At 41.8% G+C, this 25,802-nt stretch overlaps 1 protein-coding gene across 3 annotated transcripts in view; it reads right to left on the bottom strand.

Moving 5' to 3' along the window:
• The window catches only part of CHN1 (chimerin 1), a 97,943-nt gene extending 72,860 nt beyond the window's left edge, over positions 1–25,083 (bottom strand). Inside the window, exons 1-3 of one of the 3 annotated variants that reach the window (XM_051787406.1) lie at positions 24,440–24,792; positions 24,122–24,246; positions 2,386–2,424 (exon numbers count right to left, since the gene is read on the bottom strand). In XM_051787406.1, the coding sequence (XP_051643366.1) occupies positions 2,386–2,424; positions 24,122–24,246; positions 24,440–24,774 (499 nt within the window). In that variant the 5' untranslated portion in view covers positions 24,775–24,792. Of the gene's footprint in view, positions 1–2,223; positions 2,241–2,385; positions 2,425–24,121 lie in introns of those variants that run through there. The other 2 variants (XM_051787405.1, XM_051787407.1) reach the window with 2 other exon arrangements.
• Positions 25,084–25,802: the final 719 nt, after the last annotated feature.

Here is a 25,802-nt window from a genome sequence, read left to right on the forward strand (position 1 = left end):
TTTGGCAAGTCTCCTTCAAAATGAGGCTGTCAACACTAAGTTAGTATTTGAACAGTACTCTAGAACTGACAAAATTGACATCTGGAATTGTAATCTTTCAAAATTAAATTATGTTTCAATTAGTACTAATACCAAGGTCTAATAACATGTGTTATCACCTTCTTAAGGTATTAAGACTATACACTAATTTAACAAATACAATTTGACTTCATTACACTTCTCATTTGATTACAAGTCTTTTCCACTGGCAAATGCTGTATTTATGGGCTAAGTTACACTGGAATGGAGAAAATGGCAAGATGCCAGATGATCACAGAGTCATAAGATAAACTGGAAAAAAACACTGCCTTTGTTCCACACAAAAAAAGCTAATGGTTTTTCCTGTTGTTACTAAAATCGATCCTTACCATTTGGTACTGGTAATACAAGAATGATTTCTGCAAGTGATGAAGATCAGCACATTGGTATATAAAACTGCAGTTAGCATTTCAAGCATAGCATGACCATTTATTTTGCCAGCAGTTCCCTAGCTTTTCTTGTAAAAGCTGTATTTGATGGCACCAGGCCTTGTCCATATCTAATTCTGAAAACTGCAGAGCCAAGTTCAAAGAAAAAAAAATAAAATTACAGATTGAGTATGGATTTTTCTGAATTTCAAAGAAGAGCAGTGGAGACTTACAATGGGCATGGTCTACAGAAATTGGTTGAAAACTGAGAACTGTTTTCCACCTTACTTCAAGCCAGGCTGAAAAGATTTTCTGAAAGGAAATTATTTTTCACCAATGGCAGTATCCTTCTTCTCTTCCAGCAAGAAGCACAGCAGGTTGACTAGCTAAGCTACAAAACAGGATGCCTATCCCTCCTCCTCTAATTGATGTATGCGATTCAAACCGTTCAACACGAGTTTCCTTGCTGTAATTATTGCCAGGAAAGTCAAACAAGACATTCCTCTTCATCTGTCATGAGACAGAAACATAATCAAACCCTGTGATTCTGATCTTACTTCTGAACCACATGAAGGGTTCACCATAGCAGGCAAACAATGATGTTGTAGGAGAGTGGGTGCATACACATTTGCATGCGCCCATGCCTTCAGCTCCTGGTAAGGTGCCAATGAAGATTGGGTATTTAGAGAGCTTGTACCTCCCCGTTACAGATTATGGCAGGGAACAAACTAAACAAGGAAGCAGTGTTCCCCAGTTCACAGAAGGTACACTGAAAAAAATACTTTAAACTGCTCTCTTAACACTTACTCTCTTTCTAACCATGGTTCTCACAAACCCTTTAAGAACACTCCCATCTCTGACTGAAAAGTCTCCCACAGCAGGATGGAAACCTTTTGAAATAACTACATTTTATCAGGTGCTAAATCTCCCCAACCTTTAGAGGGGACATTTTCATGGTGTGAAATGTTGCTTGAGCAAATCCTTTATCCCACCTGAAGACATCAAGCTGAATATATACAAAGTAATGCAAGTGTAAGTCTGATGTCCCTAAACTGCTAAGTGTGTTATACACACAAACATTCTGCTTTCAAAATCTGCTTTTCACAGAAGACTCTTCTTTCTTGCTGTGTTTCCTTGAGTCTCAAAATGTCTTACATCTTGGGTTTTCTATCTACACAGAACTAGAATTTATAGGTGAGATACTATGGGAAGCTGAGATTCCCTTTTACAGTGCCATTTGTCTCATGTTCTCTTCTATGTCCCTGAACCTTCATTAGCCCAGCCAAACAACAGGTCATTCCTTTACGTGGAATTCTTTTGCATTTAAAAATGTAATGTTGGTTGTGCTTTTTTATGGGTTTGAGTTTTTTGGTTTGTGAGGGGTGCACGCCAGGCCAAACAAACGCTCTTGTTTTACCCCATCATTTTATGCACAGTGTGAGCAAGCATTACGCTTGCTCGCACTCAAGCCATATAGTTATTACAACGAAGGGCAGCATGGTTATAAAAAGCAACAATATTACATCACCAAATTCTGGAGGAAAACAATTTATTTTGAATCTTTTTCTAACCAGTTCAAGTCTCAGCTCTAGTAATGCAAGGTACTTGATCACAAGATACCTTAAAAGTTTGTAAGGTCACCAACTTTAAGGCATGAATAGAATTTATGTAAATCCTGGTCTAGGCAGCCAAACTAATATAAGCCAGACCAACCAGGAGTGGGACAACTAAGTTAATAAGTGCAGAGAATCCACTACTCCAAATAATCAATGCTCACTTGTCCTTGGAGATCGTTCAACTGCACTATCTCTAAGCAGCAATGAACCCCTTGATGCTTCTTAAACTCACATTCTGATGAAAAGAAAAATAAGTCTTTTAAAGCACCCAAGCAAAACTTTTTCAGCTCTGAGTTGGAGAAAAAAAGCGCTGAGATACTTACAGTAAGATTTCCAAACAGGTGGTCTGTATTCATCAGTATCTGAAAGAAAACAAAAATTCTTAATGTTGTGTTGGAAACATTTTAACACAGAAATAACCCTGCAGACGCACTTGCAGAATTATTAAGATAAATACTGCATCTAGGTTCTAAATTATTATAGAACAACCTGTTACAAGTTCCCCCTCTTTACTCAAACTAAAACCGTGAAAAGGTATTTTCTTTATCCAGCTAGAAAAACTAAAGAAATACATTTGCAAAATGGCAAACATGCAGATCAGAAGCCAACATACTGTGAGGGGGAAGGGGAATTCATATTATTTTACTATACATATATCTATAAATTCTATTTTAAACTACATCAGAAAGATTTTTTTTAATCTCAATTTATATTTCAATAAATGGGTTTCCATGCAACTTATTTCTGTCATTAGCTTTTTCCTCTTCTGGACAGCAATTAACAACTCCTAAAATAAAACCAGAGTATGAAAGTACTGTGAAATATTTTGAAAAAAAGAAGGATTTTTTTTCATACAGAGTACAAACTCTATTTGGAAGTAGTGAGTATGTATTACAAGTACCAACATAATTTTAATCCCAAATTTTAATTCTCAAATCAAATTAAAAAAAAAATAAATTTCAGTGTCTTCTACGTTTCTGTCACCCTTATGGCTCGCTGACAACTAATCTGACGTTTTGAGCTCAGGGCTATGATGCAAACTTCAACTCTGATCCACTGTTTTACCGCTCTTGACCAGCTTCAGTTTTGATGTTACAAGTCACTGAGGCTTTCTGCAAGATGCTGTGCTCTCTGCCTTGGAGCTGGTGAGAGTTACTCCATACGCATAACACTACAAGGTCACAAGCTGAGCCAACCACACACCCAGCCTTGCTGTCTGAAGCCTCTTCTGACTGCAGCATTCATATCTGAGCTCTGTTTGCAATTCTCTGCTCGCTGTAACTACCTGCTGCATCCAACAAACCCCACATTTCTAGTTTTTATTATAAGGTTACGTAAAGATCAAGCAATCAGGGAACCTGTTGCCTGAATTTTAGCCTGAGTGGCGTCTACACTTAAGAGTCCTTAAGGCCTGCAAAACCAAGCCTGAAGCACGGAAAGGATTTTGCTTTGCCTCTCCTTAGGGTAAGGAATCTGTCTTCTTCAGATACTTGCTGTCGTCCATTTCTCCCACATATAGTCATGCCAAAAATCTCTAAATTAGATCTTAGTGGAACAAGGTATTTTCCAGTTTAATTGACACAGACTTGCTCAGATCCTCTCAGCACACTCTCTGCCCTGTCTGCACTGTAATTTTTTACCCTGTATTTTAGCTCTACACATGAAGAGGATGCAGTCCTTGCAAACTACCTTGGTGGCAGTGGGTTTTATGAATACAATCCATTATGATTTTATTATTGAGGCAGCACTCAATTAAACTGCCATCCCCCAGAATATGATGGGTTTTGATCTTTGGAAGGTCCTGCAGATGCTCTACCACGTCCTGCGGATTGGCCCAAACACCTTGAATCTGCAGAGAGACCTTAAGCAGCTTGCACTGTACTATGGCAGTAAAAGCAAATCAGCAGCAACAGATGCAGCCATGGTTATTCATTCCTACTTTGATACCTTTAATTAAGGCAGTGCAAGTCGATTCATTCCAGAAGCATTGTAATGTGATCCCTTAGCAATGCAATGTCACATGGAAAAGGGGCAAAATTTGTAAGTAAAAATAATAGCTTTAGTCCCAGAAGACAACTCTTACCCCACTAGCTGAATTTGCTTTTTCTACACTCTGTTTTTTGGCAATACATGCACCCCCTAAATTTACAAATAAATAATCTAAGTAAAGGACAACACACTGTATTTGCAAAATATGAGCTGACTGTTATGCAAATACACATATCCTGGCAGTCTAACCTATACTTGCTCACACTCAAGCCATATAATTGTTGCAACTAAGGGCAGCATGGTTATAAAACTAAAAAGCAACAATATTTGTGCCAAACAAAAAACCTCAAACCTTGTTAAAGTCAGGCAAGAACAGCAGTAACTTTCATACAACAAACATTTAACATTCAGAAATGGAAGGAATGATTTATGTTATGCAGCTGTGCACAGGATTTTATTAGAAAAAAAATCTGCCAGTGAGCTTTACTGCCTTTACAGTGTGAGAATACCCTCCGGCCATCCACATGAGGTAATGAAAAAACAAAAGGTCGTTTCTATTGTGATTTTTTAAAAAAAGTTATCTAATACAAAACACTGTAGTAGCAAGTACAGCACAGTAGCAACGGTGAAGCAGAGGGTCTGTAGTGTTAGTTTCTGTGCAATAATGTTTCTATTACGAAAACTATCCCACTACACAAATATGAAATAGGGTAAGCATCAACACAACCCCTGTCTATTAGTTACCCCTTTTAAAAGATTAACCGATGTGGTCGCATTTTACACATCATCAGTATTTTGAAATGCATTATCAAGAGAAGGGCTTGATTTTCAGACAGTGCAGGCTTTCATGTTTCACATCTCCAATTAGGCATCTGAAAAGCACTTTAGGGCATGATAAAAAACCCACAGAAAATGCGGAAGCCAAAATATATTTTCTCACTAATGCTGTGCCACTTTCTAATTAACACAATCAACTCTATGCTGTCAGTTCTCAGATTTTTTCGCAGTAGCTCAGCTCTGCTAAATGTTTCCAGGATAAAATAATTTTTTATAAGCTGTGCATCATGTTTTATCTAACTGCATTTTCTGCCTTAAGCAAGATGCAATTCAGCTTAACGCTACACTTCTCCAAAGGCCTAGAGCGCTACAGACGACATAAATACCTAAACTGATGCTACCAGTTCTGTGATCCTCCAGCATTGGTGAGATTTTTGCCAGTATGGGGGCACTCTCATCAGCAAGGACTTTTTAGATCACGGACACTGTCCATGTACATAAATCCAATTTCAAACAGAGACCACTTTCAAGCTGACAGATACTTTCACTCAGAATTAGCTGGGCTACGTACACGGTACAGTTTGTGTAAAAAGCCACATAGCTTCCCTCTAAGCTAAATTTACCATGTAATACTGTAAACACTGATCTCCAACTTTCTGTAGAGCTTCCAGCAAGCATTGTTACACCAACTTTACTCCCAGCAACATGGGCACAGTGTTTGTTCTTACTTTAGCAGTTTGTACAAGCAATATTTAAGGCCATCAGTTTCTATATGCAGAGTCCTGTGGATGACAAGATCCAAGTGGCTCATCCTTTCTCACTCCGTTTCAAGTCGTTCAGAAGTGCAATGTTTCTTCAAGATATATCTCTGGTTCCCCTATATTCTAACCACAGGAGAAGTTCTGAATACTCAGCACTTTCTTGCCATCATCTTCTTGCCTCACAAACACACTTTTCCCTCCTCTCTTTTCCAGGACTTTGCCTTTCCCCCAGCCTCAGCACCCTTCAGCTGCACGCAAGACCTCTCCTCTCATCCTTAAGCAGCGCTTTGGTTTGCTTCCCACTGTTGTCCTGCTAGGACTCACCTACCAGCCCACTCAGCATCTCATTCTCAAGCCATCTTGTCTCATCTCATCTCTACTCAAAGTTTCCTTGAAATCTGCTTAAATGCAGAGAAAACAGAGATAGAAAGCCCAGAACAGCACAACAGGCAGCTTCTGGCAACAGCCAGAAATGTCACAGTGGGCAGGAGTGTTGCTCTCTGGGCCCAGCATGCCCTCCTTTGAACGCACCAATTCATGAAAAAAAAAAAAAAAGGAAACTATGATTTTGGACACAAACCACTGGCAATGAAGAACTGAAAAGCACAGAGTGACCATCAGAAACACACACTTCCACAGAAAAGGGCTTCTGCCAACAGACAATCTACAGCCATTTAGAAGTTCATATACAGACACAAACACTAGGAGAGCATCTCAGATTTTCCATAAACACAAACGTGACTAATTGTGACATTATACAATGTGGTATTTTCCTTCTTTCTTACCCACTCTTATTTTATCCATTATATAAATCTGGACAACTGCAGTACTTTCAGAGTGTACATTTTAACTGCAGATATGAAAACTGTTACTATTGCCTCAAACTGTTCAGAGTGTTTATCTTTGTGTATTCCTTTTACAGAAAGAATAAAAATGTTTACCTCTGCTTGAAATGGTTCTCTCTCCCCATTGAAGACCAGTCAGCTCTAGGGTAGAGGAGCAGCAGCAATTTAACTCTGCATGGTAACCCCATAAAGCAATGTAGGACTTACAGAGATTTCCTGTAGAGAACTCAGTTTTATTTTTCTTTTACTGGGTGTCATTCCCTGCAGCATGGTCATCTCTAACATCAGAGAGTAACGCTGTCTAGGAGGAAATAGTCAGCTATCTGCTGACACAGCAGCTCTTGCCCCAAAGTTTGATTTTCTTTGATAATATCCCTATTGAACCCAAGTGAGGCCTCAGGTGGTGAACTTTGTGGAAGAGGCCAGTTCTCAGTAATGTGGACCAAACACCAATATCATCAGGAGAAAAAAAATGTCTTATTTCATGTTCTGAACTGAACTCGGGCCAAAAACTGGTGTAAGTCACAAATATGAAAAGATACAAGAAAGTATAAACATTCTTCTGTAAGCTACAGCCTAGGCACTAACCAGAAAGCATTAGCATGTGTTCTGAGATGCTAATCTTGCTTTGTTTGGCAGCAGCATCTGTCAAAAATTAACTCCTGGAGAGATGCACAACCAGTGGACGTGGCCATTTGCTGACCCATACAACAGACTCCTTTTTGTGCCTGAAAAACTTTTTCTAAAAAATTCCTCCTTTGCCCCAAAATCTTCCTTATTAGCAACTTCTCTAAGCCCAAAGGATGCACGTAAAAAAAAATAATCACTCAACCTAGAGAAACAAAGCCATAATTTATTGGTTGGTGAGATTATCAAGCCACAAAAAACCAGCACAGTTGAATAGAAAACATAATTTCATCTCTGTTTTTCAGAGTACAAGTGCCAACAGCATTTCAGAAACTAAGCTCAAGTCATCACAAAATGTTTTCAGCAGCATTCAAGCAGGCCCTAGCAGTTAGGGCTTTTACACACTCCAACCAAAATAAAACTCAAACAGCATTGAGGTAATTAAAGGATGAATACAGCCACTGCCCTAGGCAGCGGCACTAAAACAGATGGGCTTCAACTCCATGGTTTTCAGGGTAAATAGGAGAAGCCAATCATTGGCTGCAGCAGCACTGGAAGGGTTCTGCAGAAATCCCTGTGCAGCTGGCAGCAGGAGGGGAAAGTGATGGCAGGCAGCTTCTGGGAGGGGGCAGCAGGGTGGAGGGTGCAGAGAATAGCCAAAATGTCCCTGTCTATTGCATGTGTACTAAAGAAAGAAGGGGCACACACCAAATGTCCTTCATCACTCCTAGACGAGACCTTGGGATGTGCATTTCTTTCTACAAAGTCCCTTTACACCCCTCTGCTACCAGCAGCAGTAAGTTAATGACAGCCTGTAACGGGGTGGGGGGCAGAAGCAGCAGCTCGGTGCAAAGAGCAAGCACCACGCGTGGCTACACGGGCATTACACGAGGTCCTGTGGAATCCACCCGTCCCTGCTCTTGGCTTCAGGGTGCCACACACACACAGAGGTGCCAAAGGCCATTTGGCATTTCATTTCAGTCAGTGCTCAATAAACCAGAGAGAAAGTTGAGGTCAGGCTTTCTTGCTTGGCATGAAATGTTTTCTTAGAAACAAATATTTCTTCAGCATTCAAGTCCATCACATGAATACAAAAGGGGAAGTGATCCTCTGGCTCAATCTCAACCTGTCTTCACCTTTTCATAGCACAGGGGTAACAAACTATTTCTGACCAAAATATCTTGCACAGACTTACAGCACTCTTTTTAAGACATGTCAGGCAACTTTTTGGTATATTGTCTTTTTCTTAAATAAAAACTATTACATCGTTATTTTACAAAAAAATGTTGGAGTTTAAAAGTCACTAAATAAATAATGTTAATCCATAAGTAATGTTGCTTTATTAGCCCCTTAAAGCAAAGACATTAATGATAAGAACCTGATGGCATACATGGCCTGGAGCCATGTGGAAAGCACTTAGGGTTTCACAACTAGTGTGTCACAGAATTTCCTTTGTTTATGGGAAGATCCCCACAGGGCTGAGAACACCCCAGGCAATAAGAGCCACATTTTCTGCCAATTCCCGAATATACAATATACTGTATGATACTCAGCAAGGATGACTGATACTTCTAGACTGTTACTGGGTCTTTGATGCTACTTCAGTGTTATCCTTGGCACACAATTTCCTTTGAATTGGAAAAAAAAAGCTTTGAAAACTTTTAGACTCATAAAGGCTCTTCCTAAGGCAGTCAGACACCATTGTGGTAAGGACCTTCAGTGCAAAAGCTTCCAAGTAAGCCATCTATTTTCTCCACCTTTTCCGGGCAGAGAAAAGACATCAGACACGCATCCACTTTAACACGTGGGCAGATGTAAGAGCTCGGTCTGTCCCCCAGCAGTGTGCAGACAGCTAACCCTCCCAATGGAGGATCCCCTGCTCTGAGCCCACTGGGCTGCTGACACAACCCACCCTGGTGGGGAGCTGCAGTGGGGTAGCTGTTAAGTGTTAAACTAAATCTCAGTCTGATCACAGAGACAAATTGCCTCTAGGACCAAAAGGGAGCTATTGCCAGCTTATGTGGTTTGCCTTCTGTCAGTGGATGGCAACTTGCAGGCAGAGGACACAGGTAGTTGGCTCAGATACCTGTTTCCTGGTAAAGCTGGCACACAAGAAAGGCCGTCCACAACTCAAGCCATCCACCCAAAGGGATGTGTCCAAGCCTTTGGGCAGAGGGGACAGTCACCAGCGACAGCTCTCCTTACATAAAGTTCTACTGTTTGGCCTTGTCCTTTGGCACAGGCTACACTCTTTAATGCCCATAAATTCCCATGCATGTGGTCAGCTTTGGACTTTTAAAATTAAATGATGTTTGAGTTATCTAAGCAAGAAAATAGTTGAATGTATTTTCTTCTCTTTTTCAAAGGCATTCGCATCTGGGAGGAGAACAAGATCACAATACAATCAAAAGGAAAGATAAAAACCAGTGAAAACAGGCACAGATAACAAAAGCATCCCTTTGGCTGCGAGATCACTACACTACACTGCACTACATCACACACACTGGGCCCCGGGAATTTTTAACAGGACAAAAATTATTTTTATATGCTCTTTCATCCTCACATGTTTTTGCTTTTACTACTGCAAATAAGTACAATTAGGTTTCTAATTAATCCTGGAGTTAAAATGATTAAGTGAAAGCCAGTGTGAACAATGCCCCAGAAAGCTACAAAGGCTAATACCATTTCTCCGATGTGACCAAGTGGGAGACAAGAAAGCACACTCAGCAAAAGTGAAGGGGCTTAAAGAAGGGCATGCTCTGAATAATTGCCTCAGTCTTGGGGGGGGGAAAGAGAACCCAGATCACATTGCCATTCTGGTTTCTACAAATGTCTGGTCTAGCAACAATAAATTCTGTGGGAATGCTTCTAATGGGGTTGAATGAGAGACCCACTAAAAACAGTCAGAGTTCAATGCTTTTTATTAGCAGGTCTACTATTATTGGCTCTTTATGAATGATGGGAAATTTGAATAAGTAATATTTTGCCCATCACAAGCACTGCTGCTGTTAAATGAACTCATCTTCTAAGTGACTAGACCAGGTTGCAAATGATCCATTTCTGGATTTTCATTTAACCAAAGCAAGGGAAGCAAGTATTCATTTTCCTCCCCTTTGTCAGACAAATACTGACACATGACTGCATGAACGATGAGAAATAAAAATTTTTAAAATCCTTTACAACAAAAAAATTCATATTAATTTAAATTTTAAGGTGGAATTTTCACATATGCAATGGTAATAAGCAAAACACAGCTGTTTTTCTCTTTGTCTTGACTGTAGTTTAATGGAGGGGTAGGGAAATACCCACGCCATGAAAGCACAGGTAGCTTACTGTTTAAGATAAGTTTCAAAACCTCTAGTATTATTTTTTAGTGTTGTTGAACATATAAAAATTTAGATCTCCAAGAGGTAAAAAGATGACAAGTGCCACCTTGTGGGCATATAACAAAGACAGAATTTAATGCTGCTGTTTCCAAGGGGGTATCTCTGCCTCCAGGCAACAGGCTGCAGCTGATTTTCAGTATTACTGGGAACACCAGCTTTGCTCCCTAAGAAAAGACAGACACGAATGGAACTGATACCTGACATGGCTCTGTGGGTCAGCTGCAGGTGCAACAACAGTCAGGCCACCAGGTACCTGTAACCCTCTGCTTTACTTTGCCACAGGACTCATGACAGCTCTACAAAGTCACAGGTATCCTGAAATGTCTAATTTACACAGTAAAAAACTTCCAGATGAAGATGTTGTTTAAATCAAACATGCCTCTCTAATGTATCTATTTCAAAGAAAAACAGCCTGTGAATTTATTTTTTTTAAAACTCATTTTTTTTTAAACTGACTGTGTCTGAGTGCAGCCCTGAAGTGCTGGATCAATGAAGTAGGCAGTTCCCCATCCTCCCTAAGGGTTTGAAAGTTCTGTTGCAACCTAATTTTGCAAGTTCAAAATTGACAGAAATATGCCTTTATTGGATGAATCACATCTTTTAGATTTAACAGGAAATTTGTCCAAATATCTTTTAAATCAGTACAGCAAACTCTTGTAAATTCAGAGTTACGTCAGGTAACACAAGCTGGAAGACTGTAATCAAACTTCTCTGGTTTAAATCCAGACTGGTTTTCTTCAGAGACACTGTTTTGATCATGGTCAGTGAAGTTTCCTTGGAAGCCTGGAGAAATGCTTGCTGAGGCTATTGCTCTTACAGTCTCTCATTCCAACTGTGGCAAGGGTAATACAGCAGAAAACGTTTAACCTTCGACATATCCTTTCCTATTTTTTCTCTTCCACAAATCCATCTTTGTCTCCTGTTTTAAAAGTCTGCCTGCACAGAGACTGAGCTCATTTCCCATCACTTGCTTCACTTCTTCCAAACATTAATAATACTAACAGGGGCACATCAGTTTTACCATATCTTCAAGCCAGTGACAACTGTTACAGCCACAGCCTCAATGCATTCATCAAAATATTCTGTCTTCATTTCTCTAACACATCTATCAGGAAATACTGATTGCAGCTTGATTACACAAATATTCTGAACCGTTGCCCTAGTAGTGAAAAAGAACAACATGATACAGTATAAAAGTGTCTTCTAGCTCTAAATTAATCCTCTCCTCTGAATATGAAGTCTGTCCAGTCAAGGTTGAGCAGAAGAGGCCCTAAAAAAAAGACGAGCTTTCAGGTACTTTTGAAATACAACCCCTCCATCTATTGCATAATGCCCTAATTTCCTGAATGGGGAGACATGCTTTATCACCATTTGCTTGGTTGCTTTGAATTTTTTTTTTCCACACAAGACATAGAAATAATGAACATAAGTTCACTTTCCTGCTCTAAAATCCACTTTTAAGTAAAGTGTTGTGGCTTTACCAAAAGCTGAACCACAACAAGAGCACAGCACTGACCTCCTCCCTATCCATTGTTAAGTATCTGCTGAGAACTTGTCAGCATTTTAGACCAAGAAAGCTGCTGTGCATTCATCAGCCTCCTGGGGGAAAAAAAAACCTAAACCAAACCACCCATTAGCAGCCCAGGCAAAAATCAGCATCATCCAGAGAAAATTAAAAGCAGATCTGATTTCTGACTGCTGTTATAACTGGCCTCAAGACAGACTCATGTGTTCCAAAGCACATCTAACTGTGTCAGATGGTCTAATAGATGCTGTTGCCTCTCCTTCCCCAAACTTGACCCATTTCAACTCCTAGACCATCAAGTTACAACAAACCTATTACGATTCTTATTACAAACAGATTTTTAATTTTCTAAAACAGTTGTCAATAACACACATCATTGCTCAGGCAAAAATATGGCTTGTATTTATGTCCTTATTTCCAGAGCAGATGCAACTACCAAGTAAAGTACCCTTGCCCAGGATCAGGATTGTTTTTTTAACGTCATGAAGGAAAGTCCTAAAAAACATTATTGGCAGAGTCTGAGAAAGGGAAATGGACACAATGTGGTGTGATACCTTTTCTTGAATTGGAATTTAAGTTATTATTCCAAAAGGCATTCTCCAATTGCTGTGAGTTTCTCCCCAGTCTGAAAGCTGCGCCACTCCTTATCTCTTTCTGATCTCATATAAAACATCCAAGAGGCCTCCAATGGCACAAAGTAGGATGTTCCAGGTTAAAAAGCTGAAAAGTTCACATTCCTTTTAGGCAATTCCATAGTTCACTGTTACAACTGCAGCCAAAGAACTACAGCAAAAGATATTTACCCAACAGACCTTCTGTGTTTATAGCATTATATCCATCTTTCATAACTATTTTACTCCTGCTGCAGTAGGCAGGAAACAGAGAAAGGAGAGACAGCAGGTGTGAGGGCCAGTCCATGGAGAAGCTGTGCTCTGGGTCCCCTCCTGCACCACCCAGCACATTGTGGGGCTGGAGCAACAGCCAAACAACCGTCTCAGAGGTGCTCTAGCAGCTCTGCAAGCACTGAGAGGTTTCTACATGGGCTCCCCATCTGTCCTCAGTTCCTTCTGTGTTTGGGAGGAGAAAAGTAGATCGGGGGAGCTGGGAAGGAGTGCTGAACACAAAGGCTTGTCACCTCCCTGCGGGAATGGGAAAACTAGTGGGAAAGCATGATATGATCAATGCTCAGAGATAACCTCCAAGTCCTTTCCCAGCTAACTCCATATGTTTCTTTCCCCCTACAGGAAATTAATTCAGATGGTTTTCTTGTCTCTGTTTTGGAGTTCTTTCTCCTTTTTTCTGCTAATTAGAAGAAAGAAATATTGGTCCACGAATAATGGAAACTTGAGTTATTAGCTCTCGTTATCACAGCAATGCATTAAACAGGAGGTTTTCAACAATTACTAGTTGCATTTCTGGGATATTGATGTATCCTTGTTGGAACTGAGATCCCATGGAAATGTCCATAAGTGAAAAGCAGTCTTTGTCCTACAGAACAAGACATCTAAACAGAAAATAGCAACAGGAGCTGGTGGGAGAAGCAGAGGCCTTTGTAGATGAGATCATCCTATAGATCAAAGAAAGATCAGTATCTATATTCCCAAGTCTTGCTAAACCAATATTCCCCCAGCCAGCATTGTCTCTCTGGATAACAGCTCTTTTAGTGTCTTCAGCTTCACTTTGACTTTATAAAAAGAAGCTTATCATGGCAAATGACAGCACAGGAAAACACACAGACAGACACAGGGACAGTGATAGGATATGACAGATCAAAAACCCATGTTATAGTTTAAAAATGGTCCTGGTCTGACTATATGGCTTGCTGGGAACTGCTGGAGGCAGAACATTGCAAGAAATTGTCAGATTGTAATACACAGGATTTCCATACAGAAATAATGGCAAATGCAGCTCTGAGACACAGCAAGCCCTGCCTGTGTCTTCCACAGCTGCTCTTGAACAGTAATGGGAGAAGAAAGATGCAATTTTTTTACATTTAAGAATCAGGACTAACATGACTAACATGATTCATGCAGCACCAAGAGCACCCCACCAACAAAGCAGAAAAAAAAGCTCTTTCTGTTTCTCACAGATCTTTCTACTCAGTGGAAAAAAAAGCCAACAAGCTGAGTTAGCCAGAGTGAGCTCTCCCTCTGACAGAGCAGTCTGTAACTCACTCATCTCAGAGGCTGCTTTGGAGGCATCCCCCAAGTTACCAGCCCAGGAGTGCATCATTCTCTGTCCCGCCCAGCAGCTCACCATGCTTGGGACAGCTGCGACACAGGGGCTATGTTTTGGCTCCTGCTAATTTTGAGCCTGCAAAAGAGCAAGTCAGGACAAAACGATCACCTTTGGTCTGATGCAAGAGGAGGTGGATGGGGTGGGGATATCTTCTTATATAGTACAGTTTCAATGAAAGCTCAGGAATAAGAGATGCTCCACTGAGTTACTGATGAGCTTGCTGCTCTGCCACCAAGGAGGAGTACACAAGGGTGCTGGGAGGGAGCTGTGACCACAGCTTGTTTTGACATGATGTCGAACTGGGCAGATACACAGGTAAGCCAGGAGTTCCCCGAGAACCACATGAAAGCAATAGCACAGCTATATGCACATGAGCTCACCATTGGAAACAAATGCTGTAACAAGTTTCCTCTCCTCTTGTGTTTTTTTTCAGGTTTGTAATTTTCCTTCACATACTTGTAAATATTTACCTTGTTTTACTAAAAATGTTATTTCTCAACAAAGAAGTACCTAACATAGTTCATTTACCATGTAAATTTCGGCACTGAAATAATATTCAACACAAAGTTTCTGAACGTTTTCTCACCAGGACAAAGAACCACTATTTCATTTCAAAATACTTCTCTGCTTCTGTTAAACCCATGAAGACTTTTTTCAACACTTGCAAGTCCTATTTATAAATATACTACTAAGAAAAAAAATACTGGAAAGGAAATCAGTAAAATTAATTGCTGTGTCAAAATCATGCTTCCTTTATTGGAAGGATATATCCATGTGTGCATGTTCAGCGTGTAAGGCAGAGGTGAGGAAGAAGTACATCCTGTTGGGGGTCTTTTTGTGGGCTGTTTTTTGTTTTGGGTTGTTCTTTTTTTGTTTTCTTTTTAATGAAAAGCGATCCAAGATTGCACTTCGAAGCATTGAGTCCAGATTCATATGGAAACCATAAAGCGCAGCTGAAAAACCCTGGAAGACTGGCACTACCAAATAATTATCAGCAATTTTTATAGTCTGCAATCTGCTCTGGATTGCATATGTATCAGACACTAATTCACCACTGAGGAGCCTGACCTGTAACCTGCCAATGTGAGAGCAAGGAACGGTCAGGAACTGCACTAACGCACTGGGTTTGTTTTTCAGAACTGTACTATGACTCCCTTTTTCACAGTCCCCTATTTACACTGCACAATAAATCATGTCATACTTCCTTATCCATTGCTGCAGCAGTACTCTAAGACTTTGCTACATGAAACTCTTCAGTGTGAGGGTGGTGAGACACTGGAACAGGCTGCCCAGAGAAGCTGTGGATGCCTCATTCCTGGAAGTGTTCAGGGCCAGGCTGGATGAGGCTTTGAGCAATGTGATCTAGTAGAAGATGCCCATAGCAGGGAGTTTGGAACTAGATGATCTTTAAGGTCCCCTCTAACTGAAACCACTATGATGCTCTATTGTACTTGCTATATAATTTAAATGGTTGCAATTATGGCTTTGTAGCTGTGGTGTTACATCACAATGCAATGGGCAACAAAACAATTCTAGTATTTAGGAAGCAGAGTTTTATCTTTACCTTTAGAGTGAAATTTCCCACAAGCAAGCTGTCTTGGGACATTCAGTTTCTGATCAAGATCAGAAAACATTTTAATTTCAGCTTCTTAAGTGGCAAAGCTACCTATAAGCAGCTGCTCTTGCAACAAAGGAAGCAGGAAGGAGATGGAGAAGGAGAGGAGGACTGCAGTAGAAAGGAAATCACCACCTCCCACCAGCACCAGGAATATCCAGCTGTTGATGTTTTCAACAGAGCCAGATCCTGCCACCTGCACCAAAGATGGATGTGACAGTGGACTTCCTCACAGAGCTGGCAGAGACCAAAAGGGCAGTTACCTGCTTACTGTGAGCAGGAAAGTGGTGCTTGCAACTTCTTCAGTGATCCACAACCAGAGGATGCAGTTTTCCCAAGGGACGAAGATTCGGTCACGTGAAAAACAGACTTTATCACATCCTATTAGCATTAAGCAACATTTTTAACCCAAATCTAGCCAGTGCTGACATGACCACCCTTCCATGATGCTTATCACAGAACTGCTAATAAAGTCATAAAAATAAATTTGGGCATGAATGTATCAAAATATATCATGGAAATTAGACTCCCACAGGAATAAATGGATTTTATGAGTACAATTTCTAGTAACCATGAAATCACTTCAGATACATCACCTTTTTCATTCTGACAGAGTGCTGGAAATGCCAAATGTCAGTCAATTCTTATACATTCACAGAGGCTGCTGAACACACAGTGAATACTATTGGTTTCCCAGCTGGGTGTGACCAACCCTCTCCCCTTCTCCTGACTAGAATCAGGACAGTGACCAACCACGCACTCCACCGTACAGCCAAACCCTCAGGAACAGTGTTGAGAACTGCAAGAACTCTTCCTAGCATCTCCTCAGGCATTGCCAGGTAGGGTGCTTGAGGCCCAGATGTCATGCACTTACAAAGTCCTAGTTGTATTGTTAAATGCTTTAGAAGAACAAATATTGCAGAGACTCTAAATAACACTTTTCCTTTTTTCAATATAGACTCAAAAAATCAAAATCTAGAGAGTTTTTAATTTTCTGCCGCCATTTGTGAAAATGTAAAGGCCAGATACAGTCCACTCCACTGAAAGAACAACCAAGCCCGTTCATGATTTTATCAGGGAGGAGGAAGCATCTCATACTCTGCTAATAACTACAAAAGTGCCCTTGGGCCAGGTCTTGTGTCTGTTTTGTTTCATTATGAAGACATGTTTGTGCAGAGTTGTACGATCTCTGACCACAGGGTGGAGCAGCTCAATAGCCTGAGCTGCTGATGTTAAGCCCCACGTTCAGAAAAAAAGAAAAATCATCTCACAATGCACAGTCAACTTAGACTGCACAGATGAGTTACCAATGTCTGCACCCTTGGAGGATCCTGATTAATGTTCTTTTATTTAGGGAAAATAACAGTCTTCCAAAAGGATTGTATTTGGTTTATGCTTTGAGTTTACTGATTAAAGTACTATTTAAGTAATGACTATGGCACTGCCATTGTGTGTAAACACAGTCTTTTCTTGACAGAGAGATGTGCTTTCTATCAGTGGAAATCTTTTCATACACCTAAAAAACCAGTTAAGAACTCTTGGAGAGAGTTCATAAGAGAACAAGAGATCTTGTTGGGTCTCTCATATGGAGACCCAACAAGGCAGAATGCATCAGCTGAGTCCAAAACAAAGAGAAGAAAACCCAGATTTACACCTGAAGCATCAGTCCTTGGCTGACGTGAAGTGTACATCGACAAGGCTTGGGAACTCTTCCTGGATCCTCAGATCCAAAGTGTATTTCACTTCAACATCATCGGATGAGATTCTGTGTTACACAGACTATCTCCACTTCTTACTGGGTCACTTGATGTCAAGGAGGAAGGGACACAATTGTTCAGTGTGCCTGAACTGATGATAGCACAAGAGAATCTCCTTGGAGAAAATTCCAAAATCTCATCTTAAATTCATTACTTGAGCACACAAGTGGACCTGCCCTTTCCTGTTTCAGCAACAATTGTCAAACCTCTGATTTCTTAAGATTTTTATACAATATTCACAATTATTAGGAAACAAAATTTTATACCAGCCACTGCATAAAGCACACTCCTAGGCACTAAGCTGAGAAGCCATGACTGAAATTTTTTCATCCTTGTTTATAAGTGTTAGTGTCACTTCTCCAATATTTTGATCAATTGATACCAATTAACTAGTTAATAGATCAATCATCTTTTCCCAGACCCAGTGCAGGTTTTCCTTCCAATTGCATTGCTGGCAAAACCTTTCAAGGCTGCTCTCCTTATTTGCTTCATTAGGTTCTATAAATCAGGAAAGGTTAGCACAGTACCTAGGAAAAGAAATTCTTATGATTCTCAGCACTTGAGCACTTTCCTTCCCAGACACATGAACAGGAGCCAGGAAGGTCTAGTTTCTCTCTACAATGGTTCCAATTTTTAACAAATCACCTTCATTCTTAAATCTTGTTTAAAAACAAACAAACAAAAAACCCAAACATTGTACTAATGTCCCTAAATTGTTTTGTCTAATTAGACTATCTGTAGTTCTCATTGTGACTAGATGTCGAATTGCTTAAATCTCCTCTAAAATTGGCCTGTCGCTTGGTAGTGAATGAAGCCCAAATATTTTCAGCAAGGGCTAAACACTTCAAGAGTATCTACTGTAACCAGTTAAAAAAAGATCAGTTTGAATTCACTGTTTTTCTGGTGAAAAAGATCTAGCACAGGCTGCATGTGGTATGTATTCACTTTGTTGCTCATCTTATGCTCTTAAAACAGTTCTCAAAGTTCTTGACACACTTTTTTTAGCCTAGAAGCATCCATGATAGCTATCATTCCTATAGCATCCCACATTTATGTTCCCTGTAGTGACAAAAGCCCTACTGTAAATATCCCAATTCCATGAACAAACTTCTATCACCTACTTCAGTTAAGGAACATATTCAAAGAACACTTTTCTGGTACAACCTGACTCTTTAGTTAAGGGGCTCTGTCAGTAAACTTTACCATCATACCTAGCCAAAAGTTTTAAGCATAGTTTAGGGCCACATATACAAATATAGAGAAGAACTTGAATTGTAGGTGATCTGTTTATTTCCTGTTCTTAGAAGGCTCTGCACACAAGACAAGAAATAAGCAGATTGAGTATTTCCTATCCCACAGAGAATCTGCAGGCATTACCTGTTGTAATTTTTTAGAGGAACATTTATTTTCTATGTACCTGTGCTAACCAAGCACTCTAAAGTTTAACACTCGTTCCCAAGATAGCAAAACATTTATTTAGAGAGCAATTTCTCTCTTTAAGATTGACACATTAGAAAATATGTGCCTGTACCAACATAAGTATACCCTACCTTTTGAAGCAGCCATGAGTCAATAAGCACAGTTTGCATGGAGAACAGTAATCATAGATACATAGAACTTTAAATAGTAATTTGTTAATTAGGATTTCAAGTATGGAAGAACTTACTTCAAAAGGTTCACTTCCATACCTATAGTACCAAACAGATTCATAGAAAATTAATTCTGTGCAGTATGATAGAGCTCACAGCTGTGGAAGCTATTCTGTCAAGTGAGCAAATTAATATTTACGTGCTCTTTCAGAAATGTACGGACACCTGAAATGGAAGTATAATTGGCTTCTTTGTCCCTACCCTTCCTGCCTGTAGCAGTATATTGCTTGTTTCTTTTAATCTGGTATTTTCCCTATAGATTTCTCTAAAAACTGCCCTTGTTCATCACTCCTTATATAACCATATCTGTCATGCTGAATACAGCTCTGTCTCTAATCCCATTCATCTGTAGCCACTCATCAGAATGCAAGTACTTCAAAGATTAAAAGAGAATTGCTTCACTTTTCATTTCTTAACCACCAATATTCAGGGATGAGTTTTCATCCATTGGCAGGCTCTGAGCAAGAAGGCAAGAGCATGAATAACTAATGACAAATATGTCCATGAAGATCTCTCCTGGCTGTTTTGAAATGTCTTTGTTCACACAAGAGAGTTGATGAGCAAACAACTGAACAGGAAGGGAATTCATAAAACACAAGAGCAATTCGTAAGCACTAAAACATAACAAAACTATTTTTCTTTCAAGGTACAATGCTGACTTTCTTTAAACACTTCTCAGGACATTCAAAGACTCAAGCAAACAGCGGTAGCAATGGGATAACTTAATACTTCCCTTCTTTTCCCTCTACATTGTTGGTTATCTTTCCCATACTTGAATCATCCAAGTGGAATGGCAGCACGCACCTCAGCCCTGTTACTGTGCAATCTCACAACTTAGGATATTAACAGATGGGTTTTAGGAAGTCTAGAAACATGACTGATTGTTCTTCCTGTCTCTAGGAAGCTGCTACCCCTTGCACAGATTCAATGGAGCAGAACTGGCAGGTACCCCTCAGCCATCTCCCTGCTAAACCAGGCAAGTGGCTTCAGCCCAGCTCCACGACGGCTGGGCATGAAGCCACTGGACTTGGTGCTGAAACAGCAGAGAAGGACACTGGCTTATAAGCCATTTCAGCTGCTGCAGCAGGCAGGAAGAGAGAGAAAAAGGAGGCTACACCTGTAATCACCACAGCCTTCTGTAAGGGAACACGCATCTGCTTTAGGATGAAAAACAGCACTAGAACTGGACATCTGCTCAAGTTCCAGACATTTATACACACCGCATGTAAAAGTGTGCAATGTTTTGTGGACTAAGATGTTTTTAAAATCCCCCCCAACTCTTAGTAGGCAATTCATATGGATATCACATCCATCACATCTATTATTTGCAACAAACAAAAGGATCAAACCCCCTTTTTTTTCCCACTTCTCCTAGAAATTGACTGTCTCCCAGTGTTTTGTTGATGTGCTCCTTGTACTGGATCTGCTTTCCTCTGTCAAACCTGCATTCTACGTGCTTGGTCACTAGAGTACAAACTGAATGTACTGGCGAAACCCTACCTCTGCTGGTACCACAAAAAGCCACGTCACATGTGGGTGACCACCAACAATCACGACAGGCCATTTCTGTCACCATAACTTTATTACAGAATCATTGAATATTCTGAGTTGGAAGGCACCCAAAAGGACCATTAAGTCCAGCTCCTGGCCCTGCACAGGACAACCCCCAAAATCCCACCACATGTCTGTGAGCATTAACTTCGTGTAACTATGAACCCTGCTGGGATGACACTTTTGCCTGAAGTAGCCAGAGTGATTGATAGGTAACAGAGGTACGTTTTCAGCTAACAACCTTCATGCTCTCCCATCACTGATTGCTTCCAACAGGGGCTCCTCTTCCTCTCTGCATCTGTGGAACAGCTGAACTCCTCTTCCCCATAGCCCATACCACAAACAGACTCATCATCTGTACCACTGCACCATGGGAACATAGGCAGTTCCCTACTGATCTTCCATACAACCAACTGTCAGCACAGGATATCTTGGAAGGTCATGACTGAGAGAATATGGTAAAATGAAGAAAATAATTTTAAAATAACTAAAACTGATAAAGTGAAGACTCTTAACATTTTCCTCCTTTGTACTTTAATGTTGCATCCCGATCTCAACAATAAGCTGTAACTGAAACGGGATAAGTCAGGAGACACACATAGTCCAAGGGTAATGGCCTTATTTTGATATCAGAAAAATGTTGCTGATACACTAGAAGCTCTTTTCTTCAACCAACTTTCCAAAGAGTCTCAAGGTGCCACCTCAAAGGTGTAAACTGCAGTTAGTGCTCCTATGGGGGGCTGCTCTGGGTACTATGGCAAAGGGCAACCTCCAACAGGAACAAGAAGCTCCCAACCACTGTCAAGTAAAAATAAGGTACATCTGACTTTTCAACTGCCTCGTAATCCCATGTCCATTTTAATCCAGAATCTGCAACGTCACCCTGATCTCTAGACCTGTCCCCTTATGGTGCAATCTTTGGACTATGCACCAAAATAGCCATAAACCAGTGTCAACAGCATGGAGAAAGTGCAAAGAAAGGGGAAATAAAAACACAAAGGGAAATAAAAACACAAAATTGAGCCTAGAATTTATGTGAATGAGCAGAACCAAAGAAACAACTCCTCTGGAACCTGTTTGCTCAGGGCAATTTTACTGGTATAAGATAGGTGTGAATTTAAAATAGTACAATTACAGATGCTTAGTCCCTCAAAATAGATACATTAATTCAGACACATTTATTTTGCCTTTCCTCAGATTTGCTTATGTTGCTTTGGTAGGGGTACATTTTGAAACAAACTAAAATCCACTCTTTTGTGGGTTATATTTTTAATGAATTGCTATGGGTCAGCTGTAGCACAGTAACTGAAAATGCAACTATCCACAGGCAGCCAAAATTTAAAATAAAGGTTGAACTCTGTCCTGAAGCTCGTAGCAAGCACGTTGTGGTCTGTCTTTGTTATTTGCTGAGACAAAGTGTGGCAAGCTACCTCAGCTCAGAGAACACACAGCAACACAGTCAGCTGTGCTACCTCAACCATAAGTTAATCACTACAGCATCTACAAACATACTGCACTTTCATACATTTCTGCATTTACACAACTCTCACTCCTGTATTCATAGTTTCAGACATACTCTAAAGCTTTTACATTTGTGAAAGACACCACATTCATTTGTTGACACACACGAGCCATATTTGTTACATTGTTTTTTTGTCACTTTGTATTTTCTTAAAAGTGTGTTAATCCTGAGGTTTTAACCTTGGCAAGATAACGTTTAAAACCTAGACACAGCACAGTACTCCACTCTATCTTCTCTTGACTCATTATCTTTTACATGTATCAATGTCATTTACTGTAACAACAGACGTGCTAACACGCAAAAACTTCAATTTACTTTGTAATGCAAATTTGTATTAATAGAAAATGTCATTCAGTAGACCAAACACATGCGAATTGGAACTGAATCAGAGGAGTTTAAAAAAAAGGTACTTGATGTAGGAATGCCATGTTCTTTAAAAGCTAAAATTAAAATATTCTTAATTTTTGCAGACAAAGACTGTAATGACACTCAGCATAGAAAACGTATTTTCAATAGCCTAAAAATTCTTTTTCTGTTAGAGACTACAGTATCTACCTCCAGTGCTTGTGTAACAAACTACGTATTTTCTTAACAATCTATTTACAATGATACAGTGAAACATGTGCAGTAGTTGTTTTACAACAGCCAATCTGCCATTTGATCTCTATGTTCACTTTTGCTTCTAAATTAAAGATCTCGATGCTCACCCTGTACCTGACAATGTGCAGGGCCCCGTACCTGCATCTCCTGAAATCTGGGGATTCACGGGAACTCAAGTGACAACATCAGGCCTATAATGATAGACACAGTTTACTCTACTGTGACCTATGATCTATGACCTTTTGCATCCTGAAAAACTCGAGCAGGAAATATAAATATAAGAGACAGCACAGTAACTAAATCCAATACTGCACAGATTTTATCTACAGAGAGCTATCTTGCAACACGAGCTAAACTTGTTTTTAGATGGGGCTTAATATGCCACAATAATATAACAGGTGTTAAATTTTAGAAAAACCCATGAAACTGTTTTTATTCTTTTAAGAAATCGTATCAGCCCAAGAATCAGTAGATGAATGAAAGCAAGTAATTTGTTTACACATGAACTAAAATCCACAGTCTAAACACTACGAACAGACTTCATATCCTCACTTAAACCTGTTCACTAGAAATCACTTCTGGTGCAGGAGCCTCCTAGGAGAGAGTATCCCGATTATCCTGCTAACTCTGTACTGACGTTAATCATGTTAATTTCTCCTTTCCTTCGCATTGCTGCATTTACCTAACGTTGCTAGACGCAGTTCCCCCCCCTCCCGTAAAATTAAGCATGTTAAGCATAAACAAGCTTAATTTAATAACCTTACTTAACAGCACCCGCATGTTCAACAGTTTAAACTACAGTTCTCCCACGCCGGTTCCCACCACGCTGTGAAACACAGCCACACCGGGCTGCACTCGCAGCCTCCCGAAACATCCTTTCCCGGACCGTGCCGCCGAACACCTCGGCAGGGACACACCAGGTCCCCGCGGGCAGCAGCGCCCCGAGCGCCCCGGGGGTCCCTCCCGAGCCAGTCCGCAACTCCGCCGCGCAGCCCCTCGCGGCCGCGGGCTTCCCGAGGCACCGTAACTTCTACCCTCCTGCCCCAGCCGACCCCGCCGGGCCGGCCCCGGGGCTGCCCCGCCGGGGTGCGATTCCCCGCAGCCCCCGGGCCCGGCCCTGCGGGGCGGCGCCCACGCCCAGGCGCTGCCGCGCCGCAGACAATGGGGGCGGCAGCCCCGCGCCCGCCGGGCCGCGGCGGCGGCGGCGCTTCACTCACCGAACAAGGTCAGAGCCATCGCGGCGGCGGCGGCGGGGCGGGCCCGGGGGGCGGCGAGGGCTGGCCGGGCGGCGCGGCGCTGGCATTGGCGCGGCGGCAGCTCTCGCATCAGCGGCGGGGCGCGCCTGCAACACAAGTTGAGCGCGGGGCTGTCAGGACGCCCCGCGGCAGCAAGTGGCGGCGGCCGCCGGTGCCGCGGGGCGGGGCGGGCGCAGCCCGCAGGAGAGGGGAGGGCAGGGCCGGGGGGTGTCGGGGGAGGGCGGCCGGGGACGCGCGGCACCGGGGGCAGCCCGCGCCCGACCCCCGCCCGCTGCTCACGCTGCGTCCCGCCGCCTCGGGGAGCCATCTTGCGCCGCACGGCCCGGCCCCGCCCGCCGCGGCCGCCGGGACGGTTCCCATGGCAACGCGGCCGCCGCCGCCGGGGCACAAAGGGAAGCGCGTCCCCTCCCGCCGGGCTCTCGGCTCCCATCCCCGCACACCGACGGGGCACGGGCTCGTCCCTCGGGCACCGCCGAGCCGTCCCGCACGCCTTTGCTCCTCTGAGAAGATTCCCCGTGGAAAGCACCGCTGCCCCACGGCCGGTGCCTCCTCCGCCTTGGCGGGGCTTTGCCTGCCTGGTCCGGCAGGAGAGCCAACGGTCCTGTGAAACACATGACTTTTGAACGCGAGGTGAGAATTGCCTCTTAAATGCCAGTAAGCACGAAGAGAGCAAACCCATATATTTCCCCTCCAAATCTTTGATTTGAGAAATTTCAGCCAGCCCAGCTACCGTCAATTTTTCGCTGTCCAGGACTGTAAACTTCAGAGCTAAAAGCATTTAATTGAGAAGACAGCATCGCGCCTGGTGTAACTCACTTGTACAGTTTGCATTTTCAACCTGAAAACAGATACAACAGAGGGTAGCGAGTACTCGGCAGACCCTCCCAGCACACGCAGGATAACCAGACCCACCTCTCTTGGCTGTACAGAAGTTCCTCACTCACAGGTACTTCTCTCAGATGCAAACTGTGCGTGCTGAGAATTCAAATCCAGCCTGAGCAGAATCCACACAAGTTTAATCTACTACAGCTGTAGAAATTCACAACCTTCAGCTGAAGGCTTCGGAGACCTCAGCCAGGGCAAGCAGGCTTTGCAGGTGTTTTTATGAACATCACAGAGCCTGTCCCACCTTCGCTTGGGGCACCGTGGTGGCTTCTGCAGCGGGTGCGCAGTGAGAAGCCTGCCTTCAAGACAAGATTTTTGGCAGAGGACAGCCTGAAGGAGGAAGAGTGTGTACACAGGCTGCATCCACAGTTGCTGCAATTAATGGTTCCAGTTCTGTGAATACAGCTCAGGGTCAGCAAGTACATAAAATACATTTTCTTTCAACAAGACAACTAAAACAAAGATCTGTCTGAAAAACACGTGGTTTATGCAGCTAGCTGTTTTCATGCTCAGTGTTCTACCTAATCTTTTTTGTAGACAACAAAAGGACAAGATAGTGTGGGTGTTTTCAGTATCTTTAAATCTGGTTTAAGACAAGAAAAACATGCAGGTTTTTTATGTCTGTCAAATATTTCAAAACATAGGTTTTTATGTTGCTATACTTTGCTTAGCATGCAAAGTTAAAAGAAAAATAAACACTTTATCCCAGAGTGATAATTTCCTTCATTTTATTCCTTGCCAAAGGAATTCTAGCATG

This window comes from Manacus candei, unplaced genomic scaffold (assembly GCF_025592945.1).
Source record: "Manacus candei isolate 608988 ecotype Guabito, Panama unplaced genomic scaffold, ASM2559294v1 h1tg000023l, whole genome shotgun sequence".
Classification (NCBI taxonomy): Eukaryota; Metazoa; Chordata; class Aves; order Passeriformes; family Pipridae; genus Manacus; species Manacus candei.